Source organism: Hipposideros armiger, unplaced genomic scaffold, assembly GCF_001890085.2.
Source record: "Hipposideros armiger isolate ML-2016 unplaced genomic scaffold, ASM189008v1 scaffold_25, whole genome shotgun sequence".
Classification (NCBI taxonomy): domain Eukaryota; kingdom Metazoa; phylum Chordata; class Mammalia; order Chiroptera; family Hipposideridae; genus Hipposideros; species Hipposideros armiger.
In genome coordinates, this window is record NW_017731375.1 from 5,455,191 (window position 1) to 5,473,998 (window position 18,808).

Below are 18,808 nucleotides of genomic sequence, written 5' to 3' on the forward strand. Positions count from 1 at the left end.
TGAGCGCAGGAACAAGTCTGTATTGTTCACCTTTACATGCCCAGCACCAGTACAGGCCTGGCACATACCAAGTGCTCAGTAAATCATCATGGAATTAAACCTGCAGAAAAGCCATTCAAGGAATCTCACTGGCTTTAAGAGTCAGAGGGCTCATTTTGGCAAAAGGACTGCAATTTTCCCCCTATAGATATTTGGCAGGTATTTCTTTTTTTATTTTCAATAAATAATGACTACACAAGCTATACACCAGATATTAAAAGGTTTCACAAACAAAACTAAGATGGAAAGCTCTAGAAACAGTAGTATTTCGGTGTAAAGGAAAGAAAACCAATTTTGGAATCAGGCAAATTTTGGTTTCCAATGCCAATCATACCACTTCACAGCTATGTAAATATTAATCATCTCTGAGAGACTCAGTTTCCACATCTGAAAAATGGGTAAGAACACCCACCTCACACAATCATCACAAAACTAACATATATGTGAAGCACCAAGTACAGCTGGTGGTGAGTGATTTTAATTTTTTTAACAGTTTTATTGAAGTAAATGATTCTTACTTTTGAAGGCTTTTCCCTTCTCACAGATGGTCACAACTAGAGGGTCTGCATTACGCCTAAAGGCATCTATACCTTTACTCCTGCTTTTCAGAAAAATGCGTTAATTCAGCCATATAGAGAGGCTAACTGGCTAAGGCTGCAACTGCCCATGGGTCCAATGTGATTGTTTTAAGGGGACCCTTTCCTGCAACTCAGGAGCCCAAGCAAAGCCAGCCAGGCTCTTCAGATAGCCTGTCCTTGTTCTCAAGGGCCTGCTTAAAAAGGGCTTGCTCTGAGAGGTATGCAATATCAAGCAAGAGTCATCTTTGGGATAAACCGAAGAGGTAGCATATACCCAACAGGCATTCTTTGAAAGCTCAACCCCAAATTAAGTCATTATATTTTAGCACAGGTTGGAGGCTGGAGGTAGAAAAGAGGAACGCTGGTATTAAAATAATATGTAAAACCAACAAGAAAAGAGGGTTCATTAGTACATGTTTATTTTCCACTCACAAATGGAACAAAGCAGTAATGATATGTTCGTTCCAATCTGCTGAGTACATATTTCACTTGACTGTGCTGTATGTTCTCATTTATACACAAGAAAATGAAAACCTAAGTAAACAAAATCCCCTATACACCTTGAGAAACATTTGCTCCATTCACATGCCAGTGAATATCATTCAATATTTCACCTTATTTCAAGGTCCAATCAAGGCAAAGTTTCTATTTTTTCTCTTAAATTATTTTCACTGGGAGAGATGAGTCAAAAACGAACCTTCAACACATTTGGGTTTCCATTTTCAGATAGGTAGAAGTCCACACTTCCTCCCACTCACCCCACCTGAAGCATTCACAATACTGTCACAAAAATATGTGGAATGATGCCTTCCGTTGGTCAATTATTGTTAACTGAATGCAATAAAAAGAATCTGCACTTCCAGACCTCATTAACAACTACAATTCTTCCCCAGCTTAAATTCTGGGGAAAGCTGGATGAGCCCACTAAAAAGCAGCTGTAACATCCAAGTAAGCGTTTCCAGAAAAAGAGACAAAGATGTGCACTGTTACTATATGCAAATATCCATTATTTAGTACCAAGGAGAGCACATGCAATAATACCAGCCACTTCAAGGCCATTTTTGTTCAAGTTACATCACATACAGAGAAGCTGCTTTCCCAAAGATAAGTATTCATTACATCGGAGCCTCACTGAAACACCCAATCCCTGCAACCTAAGAGTTATAACCCACCTTTTTATATGGACTCTAAGACAACTGAATATACTGAATTCATTCTCTAGTTAACTGTGTTAGTGGCATTCAAGCACAGTTTTCTAAAGAAAGTAATCTGAATCAATAACCACACCGATGCTACTCAGAATGTTTGCCAACAAGTAAATAAAATGCACAATTCCAATAAGAAGGAAATTTTCCTCCTTCCTGGCTCCCCACCTCCATTTAAGGACCGTAACATGAATAGAACGATAACCTTGAGAACAGTCAAGTCACCCGTGTCATCAATATCCCTCTAACTCATTTCCTGATTTTTATAGTGTTTCCCTAAAACACGACAGTCTCAACAGGATGCCGGGAATTTAATAACGCTTTTTAAAGATATATCAAACTGTCTGGAATATGCAGTGATGAAAACTGAATGCTGCCACTGAAACCATACTTAATTAAATACATGCTTTCTCTAAACAGAGCTTCCCCAATAAAGCCACAATGTTTTCTGTGTTGGCAGTCTTAGACTCTGTCCCAGTAAGCGAGATCAGTCCAGCTGCACTCCTGCTAACAGATTTTTTTTTTCCCTGAGCAACCCTTCCCCACCCTCCTCCCCCCCCGAAAGTTTTACTTTTATCTGTGGAATTCTCTGCCGGCCTCGGCCTGGAAAACTGGGTGGACCCAGAGGACAGGTGTCAGATCTGGCCTTTGGGAAGTGGTCCAAACTGACAAGTCACTGGCAGCATAAAGCTGTGATCTTTATAAACTTCAATTTGAGGCTTTATTCCATTAGTGATTCTCTCCCCACTCCCGTTTGGAAGGAGGGAGAGAAAGCAAGCCAAAAAGATGAGTTTCAAAATATAGAAAAACCACCAGTTTAATTATAAAACCCTCCCAACTCAACAAAGAACTGTTAAAAGTAGCCAAATGGAAAACATCAAGGTTTTGAGGGCACATGCACAACTGTTAAACATGAGAATCACAACTTCAAGGTAGGGGGGAAAGAATAAAAAGCAGGAGCAGAAAAAGAGGAGCAGAACAGGGCCCAGCCGAAGACCCATTTGCTCAGAAGGGGCCCTCTTGGTACTAAACTCCGCCGTGTGGGCACCCAGGCTGGAGGAAAGCAGAGGGTTACACAGAACATTTAGCAGACTTAACATTGGATTAAACACACTACTGTAAGTTTCAACAAATGTTCATGGCATACGTAAAAAACACATTTACAACAAGAAAGAAGAGAGGCACCTGGAGACATCTGACACTGGGCATGCTCTGCAGGCAACTCAGTGCGCACATGCTCTCTACCAGGTTGGCGCAGCCTAGCCACAAAGACCTTGGCACAGAACACTGCAGGATGACAAAAAGGAAGGAAGAGAAGAAGCAGTTAGAGGCCGCAACAAATCACTCCTTCACACAGGCAACTTGAATGTTAGTCGGGCAGGGGAGCACCCTCGGCAGTTTGGAGGTCAGGGGTGGTGGTCGCAGACCACTTGCTGAAACCTTGGGAAAGGGCCCACTTTCTGTCCTATTAAAAGGTTTCTGCTGCCAATCACTAATTCCTCTGGATACAGTGAACAGAATCAAGAGGGACAGAGAGAATGATTAAAACCCCACCAAAGGGAACTGGGAAAGTTTGAGTGCAAAACAAGATTAATGGTGAGATTGTGGCTGGAGCTTCACAAAAGTAGCAGTTTCTGGTCTGTGTCGTATAATTATAATTGCCATCAATACATCACCAACTGCGTGCCAGTCACTTTAAATGTGTTCTCTAATTCCCACACCACAGTGTAAGGAAACTGAGGTTCAGAGGTTCAGTCATTTGCAAGGATACACAGCAGAGGGGAGAGCCAGAATTCCAAACCATGGTTTATCTATTAAAACCCACATACAGGGGGTGACTCGTTAGCTCGGTTGGTTAGTGCATGGTGCTGATAACACCAAGGTTGCTGGTTCGATCCCCACATGGGCCACCGTGAGTTAAGTCCTCCCTAAAAGAGTCAACTATGCTATTGTAGCATGAAAGCAATGTGTAACCAATGACCATAGCTGTTTCCCCAATAAAATTAAAAGACAAAACAAACAAACAAAAAAAACCCCACATACATTCCATAAGACTATGATGCCTCTAATGTAAAAACTTTGATCACCTGAATTTTAATTACGTGGGTACAGTTTTGCACTTCCCTAAATAAAATCACAGGGGACCTAGAGACACAAGGCAAAAGGAACAAGAAAGATAGATTGATAGATACAGGAAATAAAAGAGCTGATTAAAAACACATCTGATTTTCAGTGTCATCCACATCTCTACCTTCCCAAAGAAAAAAACTTAAGAACATCCGAGTTTTCAATTTGGACTTTGTTTACAAAGTGCATTTGACACAAGCAAGAATTAAAGGCTTATTTAATTTACCTATGCCCATTCTCTTTAAAAAGCTTGCTGGTTTTTTCAGGGAATTAAGAAAAAAGAGAAAATATAAATATAAACATATGCATATGGCTAGTATTTTAAAACCATTCGATTATTTATGGTATTCAATAAGTACTTTTTCAGATCTAAGGTCAATTAATTTACTATGGCAAAATTAATAATCATGAAAAAAAAAAACTGAAGGTGGGTGTTTGGGTTTAACCAAAATACTCCAGAAGCCTTCGATCCAAACTCATAAATTTGTTTATCCTAGCTATAATTAGGATGCTCAAACATCCTCATTTTCTTGGGACAGTCCAGGTTTACACTTGTCCCAGCATAATTTTCCCTCTCAAGTGTTCTGGTTTGGTAGGTAAATTCTATGGTCACCCCAACTGTGCTAGAAACAAAGACTGCTTTGCTTGAAATCAGATAGACAGGAGTTCCTATCCAGCACCTGCCACTTACTAGTTACATCCCACCTATAATGTAACTAGAGTACTAAGATTATTTAGAAAAGGGGTTAAAGGATAAAAACCAGAGGACTCCAATGGAATAAAAAAACCAAGCCACTTTTTGGTAACAATGAAAAGGTCATACATCATTTCCCATGTGTGCCTTTATTCCAAAGCTCACCATAGTCAATACAGCGTTAAGTGTATCAATGACACTCTGGGCACACGTATTTTATCACCCCCAACACTCTCAAAGTGCCACAAAAGATGCTGCATAAATGTTTGTATAATAGAATGAAAGCAGCTGCGGTTGATCGCGTTCTTTTGTATGCGAGGCAGCAGACACAGTAAACCCTCACAAGACCCTGGTAAGGTAAGTACTATTTCCATTTTACAGATGAGGAAGCCGAGGGTCGGAAAGGAGAGCTGGATTTGTTGAAACAGCAACTCGTCCCAGGTGCAAGAGCACAAGGGCCAATCAAGGGCAGAATTAGGACTCAAGCTAATCCTATCTGACTCTAAGCAAACTTGCCACTACAGCAAACTCTATCCAGAGACATCCAGCAAATGCTTATTAAAACACATCAGCATGTTATCAGAAGTAGATGGACAGAGAAAAGGCCCAGACACAGCACATATGTGCGCATAGATTACACAGGCTATTTAAGTAAACTCCCAACATACAAGTTCAAAAAATTGAAATTTCTTTTTTGGAATCTGTAGTTATCCACATCATAGAATTATTCTGACGTGAGAAAAGAGTTTTAAGGATTACACTTGCATTAGCAACTAATACCAAATTAACACCAAAGCTCACCTGCAAATCACTTTTCAATTATTCAGTAAAAACAGGTTCCCTCTGCAAGGTTTAATATTTATTTATTTGCCTCAAAGGGTAAAAAACATGAAGGCCTTATAAGGAATTGTACCCTTATTAGATTCTGCTAATCACTTGGGGTCCAAAGCTTAAAAAAGAAAGAAAAAAATTTTCACATTCAATAAATCAAAGAATCACAGACTGTTAAAACTGGAAGACCATTTAGTGCAAACTTCCACGGCTGCTTTTAGACATGAAGACACTATTGCCCAAAGAAGAAAAAGGATGATCTCCCATGGTTTTCTAACAACCTATCAATCTAATCGATACTTACCAAAATAGAGAAACTAACATAAAAAAATTTTTGAGAACTTAACAAAGTTCTAAGAGTTTAATTTCAAAATATTAACTGTTTATTATAAGTTTTTAAAAGCTTGATACTGAACTTGTATATTCAGGAAAAGATTTTTAAAGGACCCTTTGAGGGTTTAATTTTCAAGAATTTGTCTTTGTAATATCCATGAAAGATACTGTGGGATATAGAGTGATGCCAGTACTTATAAAAGGTATAGGACCACCCTGCTTTCACACTCCATTACCTTGAAGCTAAGTGATCAAACACAATGCTGAAAAATAGTCTTTACTCAACCGAAAAACGCCCCTTGAGGAAATACACCCATCCTTTAATAAGGAAGTCTATCCTGCTAGTGTAAACAAGGTTTCCCTCAGATCCAATGGACCAAGAGGACGTTGATTTGATTTGAAAATAATGGATAAAAATAAAAGTTCCACATTTATCAACCTAAGAGCATTAAAATAGAGTAATCGATCCTTGAATTTTAAATGCAGGGACCTAGTTGGAAACCCATGTTACTACTGTGGAATAACTATTATCCATCATTCTTTAACTGAGTAATGTAGATTTCATCATATTGGCTATAGTCACAGTGCAGGCTGCTGTCTCTATTTTCCTCTCTATCTCTCTTCCTCTCTCCCTTTAAGCTAAGAGTCATCTATCTTTAAACTTCTAGAACACTATCTCGTTAAATATGTCCAAAGAACTTACCCTGATACCTTGGATATTTACCAATTTTAACAAATACTTATTGACCTACTTACTAAGCTAACAATATAAACTAGACCTCTTTCCTTTTGAGACTTCAGCCTCCAGCTCAAGAGAAACTAGGGAGATCACAATGGGGATACATAAGGGAGGCCTTTCAGGGGTAGAAAACCCCCAATAGATATTTGTTATAATGTCACATTTAGCTACTTGTAATGACCAGTAATCTGATTTACGACTGTTCACAGAGAACAGGAAATAGTTCAGATGGGGTCTTAATATTAGCAAACACCCGACTGGACTGATTATATGTGTAGGCTCTACAGCCAAAGAAAATAACATCAGTCAATGAAACTGGCAGTATTCATTAATTTTATCATATCCACTGTACAATCACAAACCCAAATCAGGGCCACCATGCTGAGAAACACCGTAAGTCAGCGCAGGCAAGAATAATAATAGCTTTTGACATTTTTCAAAAGCAAAAAGTTATTAGAAGAGGTAGGCGAGAAATGTCCTAGGCTCTCTTCATATTGCCATAGGAACCACAAATCAAAAGGAAAAAGTGGTGGCAGGCACCTTGTCTTCTGCTTGGCTGGCTTGAAGAACTCACAAAAGCTAACTTTGGTCTGTTTCTAGATGGGATTGTTTTGAATATCCTGCCCTGGTTCCTTCTCAAAGAGGCAATTCTTTTAAAAGCTACCCAAAGGGATATTTTATGTTAATCATCTCTCTAATGTCACCCTGATTTAGAAATATGCATTATTATAGGTTTTCTATTAATCCCACAAATTTTTTTCTTTAAACCACTTCCCACAGAATCATTACCAGCCTCTTCTAATTCTTATCATTATGCTTGAAATAACCAAAATTGAGTGGCTTAAATACTATTCAACAAAAAACTTATCTGAACTTTTATCTATCTGCAGATAGAAAAGCGATTAAGACATTCTCTCCATTCTCTCTCTGGTCCAGGAGATCATAGGAGGGAATTTGGAGAATGTGCTGTGTAAGTGCACACACGAGCAAATAGACTTAACCAACCCAAAGGAGGAGGATGCCTGAACTAAGCCATCAAGGATGAGTAGGAGGTAGCCAAGGGCAAAAAGAGAAAGCCATTCCAGGCAGAATAAATAGCATAAGCAAAGCCAAGGAGCAAAGAAATGGCACATCCTAATTATTCAAGGATATGCAATGAATTTAGCATTCCTAAAGATTTAAATGTGAGATGAGGAAAGCTGAGAGACAGGGGGAAGCCAGATTACAGGTCTCCCCTATACCACTCGACTGAACTTGGGGCTTCACCCTGCAGGACGCCAGTCCTTATACTGTGTGCTGTAGCTCATCAGTAAATAGCCAATCCTTACCAGATGTGCAGTCCAATATTTTATCGAAGTGGACAAATCATTTTTCTGCAACTCAGCGTACATACCGTTTCAACAACATCTATCAGAGAGACTGAAGCAGTTCAAGCAACACACTGGCAAGGGTGGAGGTGGAGTTCTTTGACTAAGAGATAGGGGTAAAGCTTACCAGGAAGCCAACTCTGGCCAGCGTCAAAGAAAGATCCTACATTTACTAGAACATGTGGGGAGCGTTTGCCATATACAAGAATAGAGAAAAGAAGTCCGCTCAAAAGTAGTACCTCAACGATAAAGACAGGAAGTAAGTAGTACAAAAGCCATGTATGTTTTTATAGTTATTGTAAAATAAAGAGTGTTTTGAATCTTTTAATTCCTTCAAGTGAGACATCAAAAACTAATATTCAAACTGCTGATAGAGGCAATGATGAGACAACTATTAAACTGTCTTAACCCTCCGTTGGGAGCAACTGATCTTCCAGATTCATTGCATACAAAGATGCCTCTCTGAAATACGTCTTTACTGTACTAAGTCACAAACACTACTGGAGATAGGTGACAGTACAGGGGAAAGATACGGAAGTGATGAGTCACGATACTTAACTGTTAGATATTTGAAAATTTGTGCGCAATCAAACTGTGAGATCAGTTCCACCCGACGGAGGGTTAAGTAGAGGCATGGCCCTTGGCAGCTGGAGTGACGCATGTTGAAGAGAAGTGTAGATGGAAAAGGAGCCACATGTTATTCGTGACAAGCTCGGGAGACTGAAAATAACCAAGTAGGATGGTGTGAACATAAAAATTCCTAACTAAGGTGGGCCATGGCAGAAAGTCACATCTTTAGCCTGTAGCTTCCTTAAAAAGGTCAATCTCTACTTTAAGTGAGCCTGTCTATTGTCTTTTTGCATCTAGGATAACATGCCCTTGGAATGTCAGTAATCCCTTTTTCCAGACCAGAGGCAGGAAACTAGAACCCCTCATTATTATTCTTGTTCCCCAATTACCATCTCTATCTGCTATAAAAAGTGAACTATTTAACTATCCTGCACCCACCTATGTAAAAGAAGTATCTATCTCTCCAATTTACTTGTATCCAATCCCAGAGATTTTCTCGTTTTGCTTTCTCCTGCTCCCTTAATCTACCACCAATGGATTTCATGTAACCCTCCTCCTTTGATTCTACATATAAAATAAGCTGCAAACTGCCATTTTGCAGAGCATTTTCTCAATCCATTGAGATTTTGCATCCCAGCAATTGTCGACAGTTTAGCTCAGATAAACTCTGATAAGCTTTCTTTTAGGTTGGATGTTTTTACGTTGACAGAAGTGAAAAAGATAAGTCTCTTATAACCTACAAAACAGTCTCTCGTTTTTGTTTTACAACCAATGCACATTTCTTTCAGATGGGCTACACGGAGTGCCAGCACTTACCTTTGGAAGCACATGTCTAAAGTCAATTTCCATACTCAGTCTAGGTTCTTTTTGCCACCAAGCCCTACTGACAGAATATAAATCAAAGAGCACCGTGACAATGAAATGGGGCTACCAAACACAGGAGTGAAATACAGATCCATTTTATGGGAACCATTTAGTGATAACACCCTCCCCGCTGGGAATCTCTATCAAAGAGTGGAGATTTGGTTCGGAAGAATCACCCAATAGGTGGGCTCAAGCAGATTCTGTTGCCTCAGAGCTCTCTAAACCTAGGTGTGAAAGCTAGGGAGTATCTATTCCCTTTCTTGGAGGCGGTCCTCACCTCAGAGCAAATAAAGCAAGCCTTAAAGTTAATCCAAATTATGGACTATCATATTGTGTTTGAATTCTCAATACTTGCTTTGCAACAAGCAGTTGTAATAAAAATAGGGCCGCAAAGCTTTTAAAAGATTCAGAACGTAGGCTCTGCTGTTAAAATGCTGGATGGCAACCTATAAGAAATAGCAAACTCTCACCAAAATAACTTGTTTTTAAAACCAAGAATCATAATACAGTAATCAGGTGTAAAATAAAAGTTATAATTCACAATTTAAAGGCATTTTCCAAAGCCTTTTCAAGGACTGAACACTGGTCCACTCCCTTAATGTGTAAACGACTTTCTTTTCCTTATAATGGCATTTTATTACAACAGAATTTGACAGTAACCACGTACGTGTAACTAAAAAAGTTAAAATACTGTCATTCTTAGCAACTGTACTGTAGAACTATATATTTATAGGTAATACACCATAGAGCATTTTCCAGCTGGAATGTCTGTTGAGGAAAGAAAGGGCAAGGAGAGAAGGAGGCAGTGAAAATGGATAGGAATGAGGAAAACGGAAGTTTGCTATCTGCCAAGTTTTAGAGATTCAAACACAGCCAAAGAGAAGTGGAATCAGGACTCAGAGCCACAGCCCAAATTTCCTTAAACCCTACTATTAAAAAAGCACTTTTAATGTCCAAGCATTCCATCACGAATGATTATCTACCGATACCAGAATCCATAACCTAACGAAACTCAAATGGATTTTTTGCAGTTATCTTTGGTAGAGGATGATGCGTAATTTAAAAAAAATTTTATTCGTATGTTTTCTGATTTTTCTCCAATGAACATCTAGTACCTATGGTAATATTTTAATATTACTTTCTGTAATTTTAAATGATGCTTTATTTTGTTTAACTATATAAGTTGTTATAAGTCATAAATAGTAACTTGACAACTTAAATATAAACAAATTCTTGTCCCAAGAATTAATTTCGAAACCATCTCAAACACCTGTCGTTTAAACCATGTTAAAATGCTGGATGCTAGAAAAATATTGTACCTAGTAACCTCCAGAAGCAGCAGTCAAGATCAAAATAACCGCTTATCCCTGAGTAATTCCAGAGGGAAAAATCCTCGTCCACTTCACAACTACCACCCATGCATGATTCCAAAATGTCGCAAGGCTTTTGAGAGCTTACAGAAGCTGGAGGGGGGCAGGATTTAGATGTATGAGGCGGGAAGTGGAATCTCTATTCTGAGCAGCATGACAGAGAACAGGATGTAACAAAATAATCTATTTCCAGCAGAGCCACATGGGTGCTCAGTAGTACTAGGACCAGTCGTGGGTTCAGTGGCCAACAAGGAACAGATTTCCCCAGCAAGCCCCAGGACAGATCAGTCTGAACCCAGTTCCAATGGGGTTTATTATCCAAGATCCACAAATCCTGAGGCTGGAAAGAATTACACACCAGTTAAGTACATCTGAGCCTTTGTCAGTTAACATGTGTGGTCCAATGAGGAATGTTGTTCAGGACTAGGGGAGACCACTAAACTATAAGTTTAACCCCATTTTCAATGAAAATGATAGACGTAAATGAAAATTTACAAAAAAGGATAAATTGGGAGGGAGCGCAAATGGTATTTTCCAAGGCCTCCCAGGTGCCAGACACTGTACAGTTATCGCGATCTCATTAACTCTCATGCCACCTCTGGCCAGACAGGTACCTTTGTTTCACAGAGGAAGTTGAGGACCACAGACATCAAATAACTTGCCAGAGGTCAACATGGCAGATTTGCAGTTCCATCTGACTCCAAATCCCCACACTGTTCCCTAAGTATACTGCCCATCATTCCATGTTCTTGACATTAAACTCCCTAAAGCAGCAATTTCCTCTGATTTATTTTCAAATTTTATCTACTTGTCATTCATCTATATTGCTGATTGACATTAATTGGTACAACCTCTTCTATACAACCTCTCAATACATATTCAAGACTTGCATTTCGTTTGACTCAGCAATTTCATGTGTGGGGAAATTATACTAAGAAAAAAAACAAAGATAAGTCCAGAAATGTAGCTAAGAAGGTGTTCATCATATATGTAACTGTCATAATAGCAAAGGAAAAAATAACCACCAGTAGGGACTGGTTAAATAAATTATAGATTATGCAGAAGACAGAATGTTATGTGTCCAGCAAATAAAAATCATGTTCTAGAAGTAGTGTATTTATTGACCCACAAGGAAGTTTACCATATAAGAAAGTGACAATATACTGAAAAAGTTCAAGAAACACTACATGAACAAAAGGCTACAAATCAGGACTTACATTATAATTCCATTTTTATTTAATAAAATATAAAAATACATACAAAACATTCAGAATTAAATACAGGTGAATTTTTCATGTGATTCTTTGATCTACCATGTTTTTTCAGATGCAGCTGGTATACAATTGGCAGTATTGTTTCTCAGCCCTCTCTCCTCCCGGCCACCTCACATCAGAGTAACTGACATTTCCACTGTTACCTGGGGATCTGGCCATATGCCTTGCCCCTTGATTCTAGGCCATTCTCTCCTTCAATGAAGGTGAAAAGCAGGTGGGGTTAGGCTAGTTTCACTGTGTTCAAAGTCCGGTTGCACTCTGAAGTGACAAAAACACCACCTAAATTCATGTCAATGTCTGTCTTCCAGATAACTAGCTATCTGAGGGTACCCAGCCAGAAAACTCTTAAGTAATGGTGTTCTGTCTTATGAGGCTACAACTTCTAAATATCTGACAGTTCATACAGCATGACAGCACGAGAGGACTTCCAAGTGAGAGAACTAAAAACTCGCCTTGTTTTTTAGACATCATCTGAGAACTGAAAGATACCCGCTCTCTTCATCTCTACCAGGGCACCTGGCCCCACTGAGCTAGTCCAAAGTCGCCTTCCTCACCATTCCAGCTCAGGTGCAAGTTGCATCCCTTCCTAGTCCTTTGACCAGTTCTCGCAAGCCGAAAAACTTTAATCAGAGAATTGCTGGAAGTGTCTACACAAGATCTGACTGCCCTGTAATATACTGAGCCTACTTTCATGTAAGAGAGTGCCAAGTTTACCATGGCTTAAAAGGCATTAGAACACAGTGAAAACTTTTTTTTCTCCTGATATAATGAACAGTCTCATTTCTACTAGGAAGAGACGCCACTTTCAGGAAGATGACTTGGGGAATATTATTACATTGACTCTCAATGGGTTTGACTCAAGAGTCAGACCACATCATAATCCTATTTTCATTTCATCATTTTCAACTGCTTATTCATAAAGAGTTTACTGAACATGTCAGTACACTAAATGCTTCAATGGACAACACAGAATTCTTAAAACTGAGTATTCTGGTATTAAAACTTATTCCTGGAAATAAAGCTATGTTATTTGCCAGTTCACTAAAGGGAGAAAGATGGCTAAATTCCTAAACAAGTGTAAAATATTTTTCAAAATGCAGTTTCACTGTTTTTTCAAGAGTGTTAAACAAAGCTAATGGTATTTTAAAAATCATTTCCAAAGACTTTCGAAGCTTCCATCTCATATGCTTCCTGTCTCATTATGAACTCTCAATAAGCACCTGTAGAAAGAAGGCTAGTCCTGCTAAGAAAAAATCTGTGGATTCAAACCTAACACCATTCAAACAAGCCCAACTATTTTCTAAACACTACTCATTTCTCAAATACATATTCATTTTCAAAGACCTAACCAAACCTATCCCAGAGAAACACATATTCTAANCTTTAAAATTCTACACACACACACACACACACACACACACACACACACACACACACACACACACACACGGAGTGGGGTGGGTTAGAAAACAGTGGTAATCAAAACTTTGCTTCTTTAGTAATAGTATGAAAAGAGAGTTGTCAAAGCTAACAGGTAGAAAGGGGCACATATTACCATCCCTTAATTAAATTTATAGGAAACTTGACGCTTGCTCTACTTTCTCATACAGTCCATTGTTCTCGTATTGTAAGCTGACCTTGTTTTCAAATAGGAAGTTGTGCGCCTCACAAGCCATTGGCCTCTAAGAACAAATGAATGTATCTCTTTCAGCGGGGGGCTCGGACTGCCTAAGTAAGGGGCTCCTGCTGCTTGCTGCGCAGCAAAAACTTCTTTGATTCCCTTCACATTGTCTGTTTCCTGCAGGCAACTGGGTAAATAGTTTTCTCACTGCTTGAAGCCAGAGATTTCATTAAATTCTGGAGCTGAAAGGGACCTTACAGAGCATTTTGTCCATCTTCTTAAGATGTTTTTCTAGCCCTCTAAATCTCTCACATAGCGCTTGTGGTATGTGCCCCCTTGAGAGCACACAGTCTCAACAGCAGATAATTACTGCTAAACACATACTCCAGGAAAGTCAACCTATAAGATGCAGACGACAACACTCTGGAGCTTCTCACACAAAGAACATGAAGTCATGATGTAAAGGCCCACAGAAATTTAAGAAATACTGGATTTCTTTGTCAAAAACCCCGTTCAACTCCATTGTTTTAATTTATCAATAACTTATTTTCTCAATAACTCAGCTATAAGCAATTAGTCAAGACTTACTACAAAGCACAGAACACAGATGTCACCGTGAAAATAAATTTTTCATTAACGCTGAGAGAATACAGAATTGAGGAGAATTAGAAGACAAATCTCGTGGGGGCATTTCCTGCTGCATTTAAGAGAAAAACCAATCCGTAATCCACATTTCTTTTAATTGATGAGTTAAAAGTATTTAGAGAAACAACAGAAATGGCTACCAAAATTGAGACGTGAGTGAGGTTTGAAAGGTGACATTGCTCTTACTTTGAGAATAATCAAATGCAAAAACCAAAAAAAATGGCCTATAAACCACAGGAAAATTAATAAATTTTCTTGTAAATAGTGTACTTTATCTTCAAATAAACTGGATGTTTTATTTCCAAAATAATTTATAATAATAAAGCATTTTATAAGCGATTGGTAAAGCAATTCACCAATTTACAATATAGTGTTTTCAGGTCCTTATAGTGCCTATACACAGTAGGCACTCGACAAATATTTGTCAAATTATCAAATAATTAACATGTAAAGTCCAGGAAATTTACACGTAGAGCAAAAAACTTGAATCAGGGGCTAGAAGAATATGACGTTATAATTTTAAGGGGCTGATGGCAGACGCTTGTTTTTGGCTGCGTGGCCTAATCACAGTGATTGATTCAGGGAAGGGCACGTCTTCTACATCGAATCCTGTGACTCCAGTGTGGAGCCTCAAGAAAAGAAACGTCTTTCCCCACTGCACCTGACCATGAGAGGATGAAACCTGGAGCTGCTGGTGCCATCATGCCACCACAGGGGAGAGTCTGGGCCTGGTACTAGGAGGTCTGAGGAAGAAACCTGAATCCACATCTACCTCTGGATTTTTCAAATTATAAATTCCCTTTTTTGGATTAAGCCAGCGTTGAGTTGGGTTTTCTGCCACTTGCAACTGGAAAAATCGTAACCAACCTTAAATATTTAGTTCATATGAAACAGATGAAACTCAAAAAGGTATTTGGCAAGTCCAAGGTCATAAAGATACAGTACCCTGCGGATGAAATATAAACAATTAAATTTATATTTACTTTCCTATTAGGTCATTTTATTCTACTGATAAACAAAGATATTCAAAACTAAATGTTCCAAAAATATCCCATTCGTGCTATACCACAGATACTACAGAAAGAAAAAAGTATGTAACAGGATAAACTAATCAAAACTCTAAGACTGAAGAAAGTAAGTACCACAGAAAAAACGAGAATTCGGATTTTCCAAAGAGCTCCAAAGCCAGTACTAAAAAACCTAACTAACCCACAGCGTTACAGGCCACTTCATTCCAAATAAGAAATGAGACTGGACTTACCAAGTACAACAACCAAATAAATAAATAACCTCAGAGAAAGGCATCTATCATCTAAGATGTCCTAGTCCTGCAAACTGCTGCAGAAACAGGATGCTATTACAAGCCGAGACTAATAGGTACGCCTCCTATGACAACTCATCTTATTCTAGGTGTTTCTGCATAAGTTTATCTCTGTCCTCATCATATTTTCCTAGGTTTATTTTTCCTTTCGTCTCCATTTTCTTACTTATTTTGTTTTTATCTCCCTACATTGTACATGTTGCTGTAATCCTTCACCTCCTTTGTCTTTTCGGAATAAAGTAAGGTTTAAGTATATACTAACAACAGCAAAGGTCATTAGATTACTGAAGTAAAAAAAAGGAAAAAGTTAAAAAATATAAAGAAATCTATAGGAATACTCTAATACTAACTGTCAATGCCATAACATGTGTCACTGTCCTTGGCAGCTACATGTAGGCATTCCTGCAGCCAGGCTCCTGTCTCACTACCTACCTACCATTAATAAATTGTGCAGTTTTTAACTCAGAATAAGTCACATGCCTACAAGTCCTATGTTTCTTCAAGAATCACTTACTTGGAAAGAATAGAGAATATCACAAAAATACGAAAGCACGGATTCTGTTTTTATTTTTTGAGACAGAAACACACTGAATCTGAATCCAACAAACATCTGGATTTAGTTACCAATTTACAAGAAATACAAAGGGAAACAGAATATGTAGACCTGATGGGAATACAGTCAGCAAAATCCAGAGTGTGGGATGTTATACAGAACAAATGACCAATCCGATTTCTTCAATAAATATAAGGCAAGAAAAAAAGATGGGAGAGACAATTTTTATAAATTAAAAGGGAATCACAAGACTATTAACTATATGCAATGTGTGAAACAAATCTGACTGCTGAACTGAAAAAAAAAATCAACATTAAAAAATTTATGAGAAAAACAGTAGACAAATTCCAATAGAGGGCAAGACAATATACCTAACCAGTACTCTTCAAAACTACCAGGGTTCATAAAAATAAAAAAATAAAAAAAAGAAAGAAAAGAAAGGAAAGGAAAAAAAAAAGAGCAACTTTGAGACACTGAAACATTCCAGAAGAGCCTAAGGACACATGACAACTAAGGTAGTATCCTGGAATGAGATTCTGGAACAACAAAAAAAGAAAGTTAGGTAAAAATTGAGAATGTCTGAATAAACTATGGACTTCAGTCACAAATAATGCATCTCTATGGCTCATTAATTTTTACTAATGTATCACACTAATGAAAGATGTTAATAATGGGGGAGGGGGAATATGTTCAGGGGGACGAGGAATATATGAAAATTCTGTTCAATTTTTCTATAAATCTAAAACTATTCTAAAAAATAAAGTCTATTAATTTAAACATTATGAGACAATTAGGCAAGTATAAACATTGACTATCAGATATTAAGTTATTAATTTTTTAGATGCAATTATGGAAGTGTATGCATACTGGCCTCTGTTTAACAATCTTTTGTTTTTAAGTCCTTATCTTTTATGGATATGTACTGAGCTATTCATGGAAGAACAGATGAATAAAGATAATGGGGTAGATTAGAGCAATACCAAGGTTTGATATTCAAGATGATTTTGGGTGGTACATAAAGGTGTTTTAATGTTGAATAGCTATATGTTTCATTTAAATATATATTATAAAAAAACATAACTAGCACATCGAATGATTTCATAAATTTTAATTGCTTAGTGTAGGTTTCCCTTATGAAAAACTTCGATGAAGCTAAAAAAATCCCCAGGCAGAGATAGGCGAAGATCCCAGGTCCAACGTTATGTGACCTTAAACAGGTCAGTACTTCGAAGGGCTAGAGGTAAAACACCTGCTACATCCAAAGCCAGTACCCGACAAATATCAGGTACATTACTGACAAAAGCCAACCTATAATTCCAACAAAGATGCCATACACCAGCAGAAAAGACGGGAACTGTGGGAAATGAGTGGAGCCTGGAATGAGGGAGGGAAGGAAGCATGAGGGCTTAAGAGGCAGGCAAGGCCCCCCCTCTTTTCTCAGTTAGCCCAAATACTGAGACTCTGCTGCTGCCTACCTAGAGACTGCGGACCCTGCTGCTCCTGAGCCTCTGGGTCTCTGGGGAGTCCCAAGCTACCACCTAACACACCTGACAGCTAGACGTGCAGCCTCTAAACTGATCAGAAGAGTTTCTTTTCCTATCCCAGGTGGGGATAAGAGAGCACACAAAAGACTTGGGGGGGGGGGACAAAAAAATCACTGTGACCTTGAGCAAAAAAAATAATTCCCTCTCCACTCTATTTCCTCGCATGCAAAAATGTGGAAAAGAAGCCTCCCTTCAAGGTTACAGAGGAGGCTAAAAGGATAGATTTCTATCTGGCATTTAACAAACGCTAGTTCCCTCCCTCTTTACTTTGGCAGGGTGATAGAAGACTCTTAAAAGGAGTTGGGATGAAATGCACAAAAACAGTAAAGAATAGTCCTTGGATTGCATTGGTGTTGAACCAGAATAAAGGAGAGAGTAATTCTGGGGTCAGAAAGTTTGGGAAATATTAGGAAACACATTATTAAAATCATTACCAAGTGAATTTCCAAGAGGAGGAGACTATATGCAGCATTTCCTAAATTTACTTAAGGAAGCACTATTCACAGGATTATTAATCACTGACAGACAAAAAAGAAAAGAGAGGGCAGGAGGGAGGGGAGGAGGGAGGCAGAGGCGGGGAGGGCAAGGGAAAGGGAGGGAGGAAGGGAAGGAGGAAGGAGAAAACAAAAGCAAGATTAGCAGTTGACAACTTCAAAATGACAGTGGAAGTATTTGGAAGATAAGACTATCTGGACAGATTAGTCAATGACAGGTTTTAAAACCTGGTTTACAGGCAGAGAAGCAAAGAGATGCTTTCTGATCTTCTCAAAGGAGTTTCTGATGCAAAGCTTAATATTCTGGCTCAAGTCATTTAAAATTAAGAGGTGATATTGAGAAACTGAAAACACCAAGAGCTTAAGGAGTGAATGTATTCACTTTACAAACACATACAGACTTCTGATACAAGATGCTAATTCTCATTTGCCCTCCCAAATTTATTCCCTCATTCAACTGGGCAACTGTATGGCATGCATCGTGCTAGATGCTGGGAATGCGCTATGAACTAAATGTGACATGACAGACATGAACTTTGTCCCCATGGAGATTACTTTCTAATAAAGGAACTGACTCTTCAGTGAGGGATTATGTAATACATTTATCAATTACAAAGATGTTAACAGCTCTGAGGAAAA

At 38.4% G+C, this 18,808-nt stretch overlaps 1 protein-coding gene across 6 annotated transcripts in view; it reads right to left on the reverse strand.

The window, feature by feature from the left end:
- FBXW11 (F-box and WD repeat domain containing 11) overlaps positions 1-18,808 on the reverse strand; it is a 109,128-nt gene that overhangs the window by 65,199 nt on the left and 25,121 nt on the right. For 3 of the 6 annotated variants that reach the window (XM_019635958.1, XM_019635959.1, XM_019635960.1), the window contains one exon: positions 3,008-3,109. The exons of the other annotated variants lie outside the window; for them this stretch is intronic. In XM_019635958.1, coding sequence (XP_019491503.1) covers positions 3,008-3,109 — 102 coding nt within the window. The remainder of the gene's footprint in view (positions 1-3,007; positions 3,110-18,808) is intronic. 6 annotated transcript variants of the gene reach the window in all.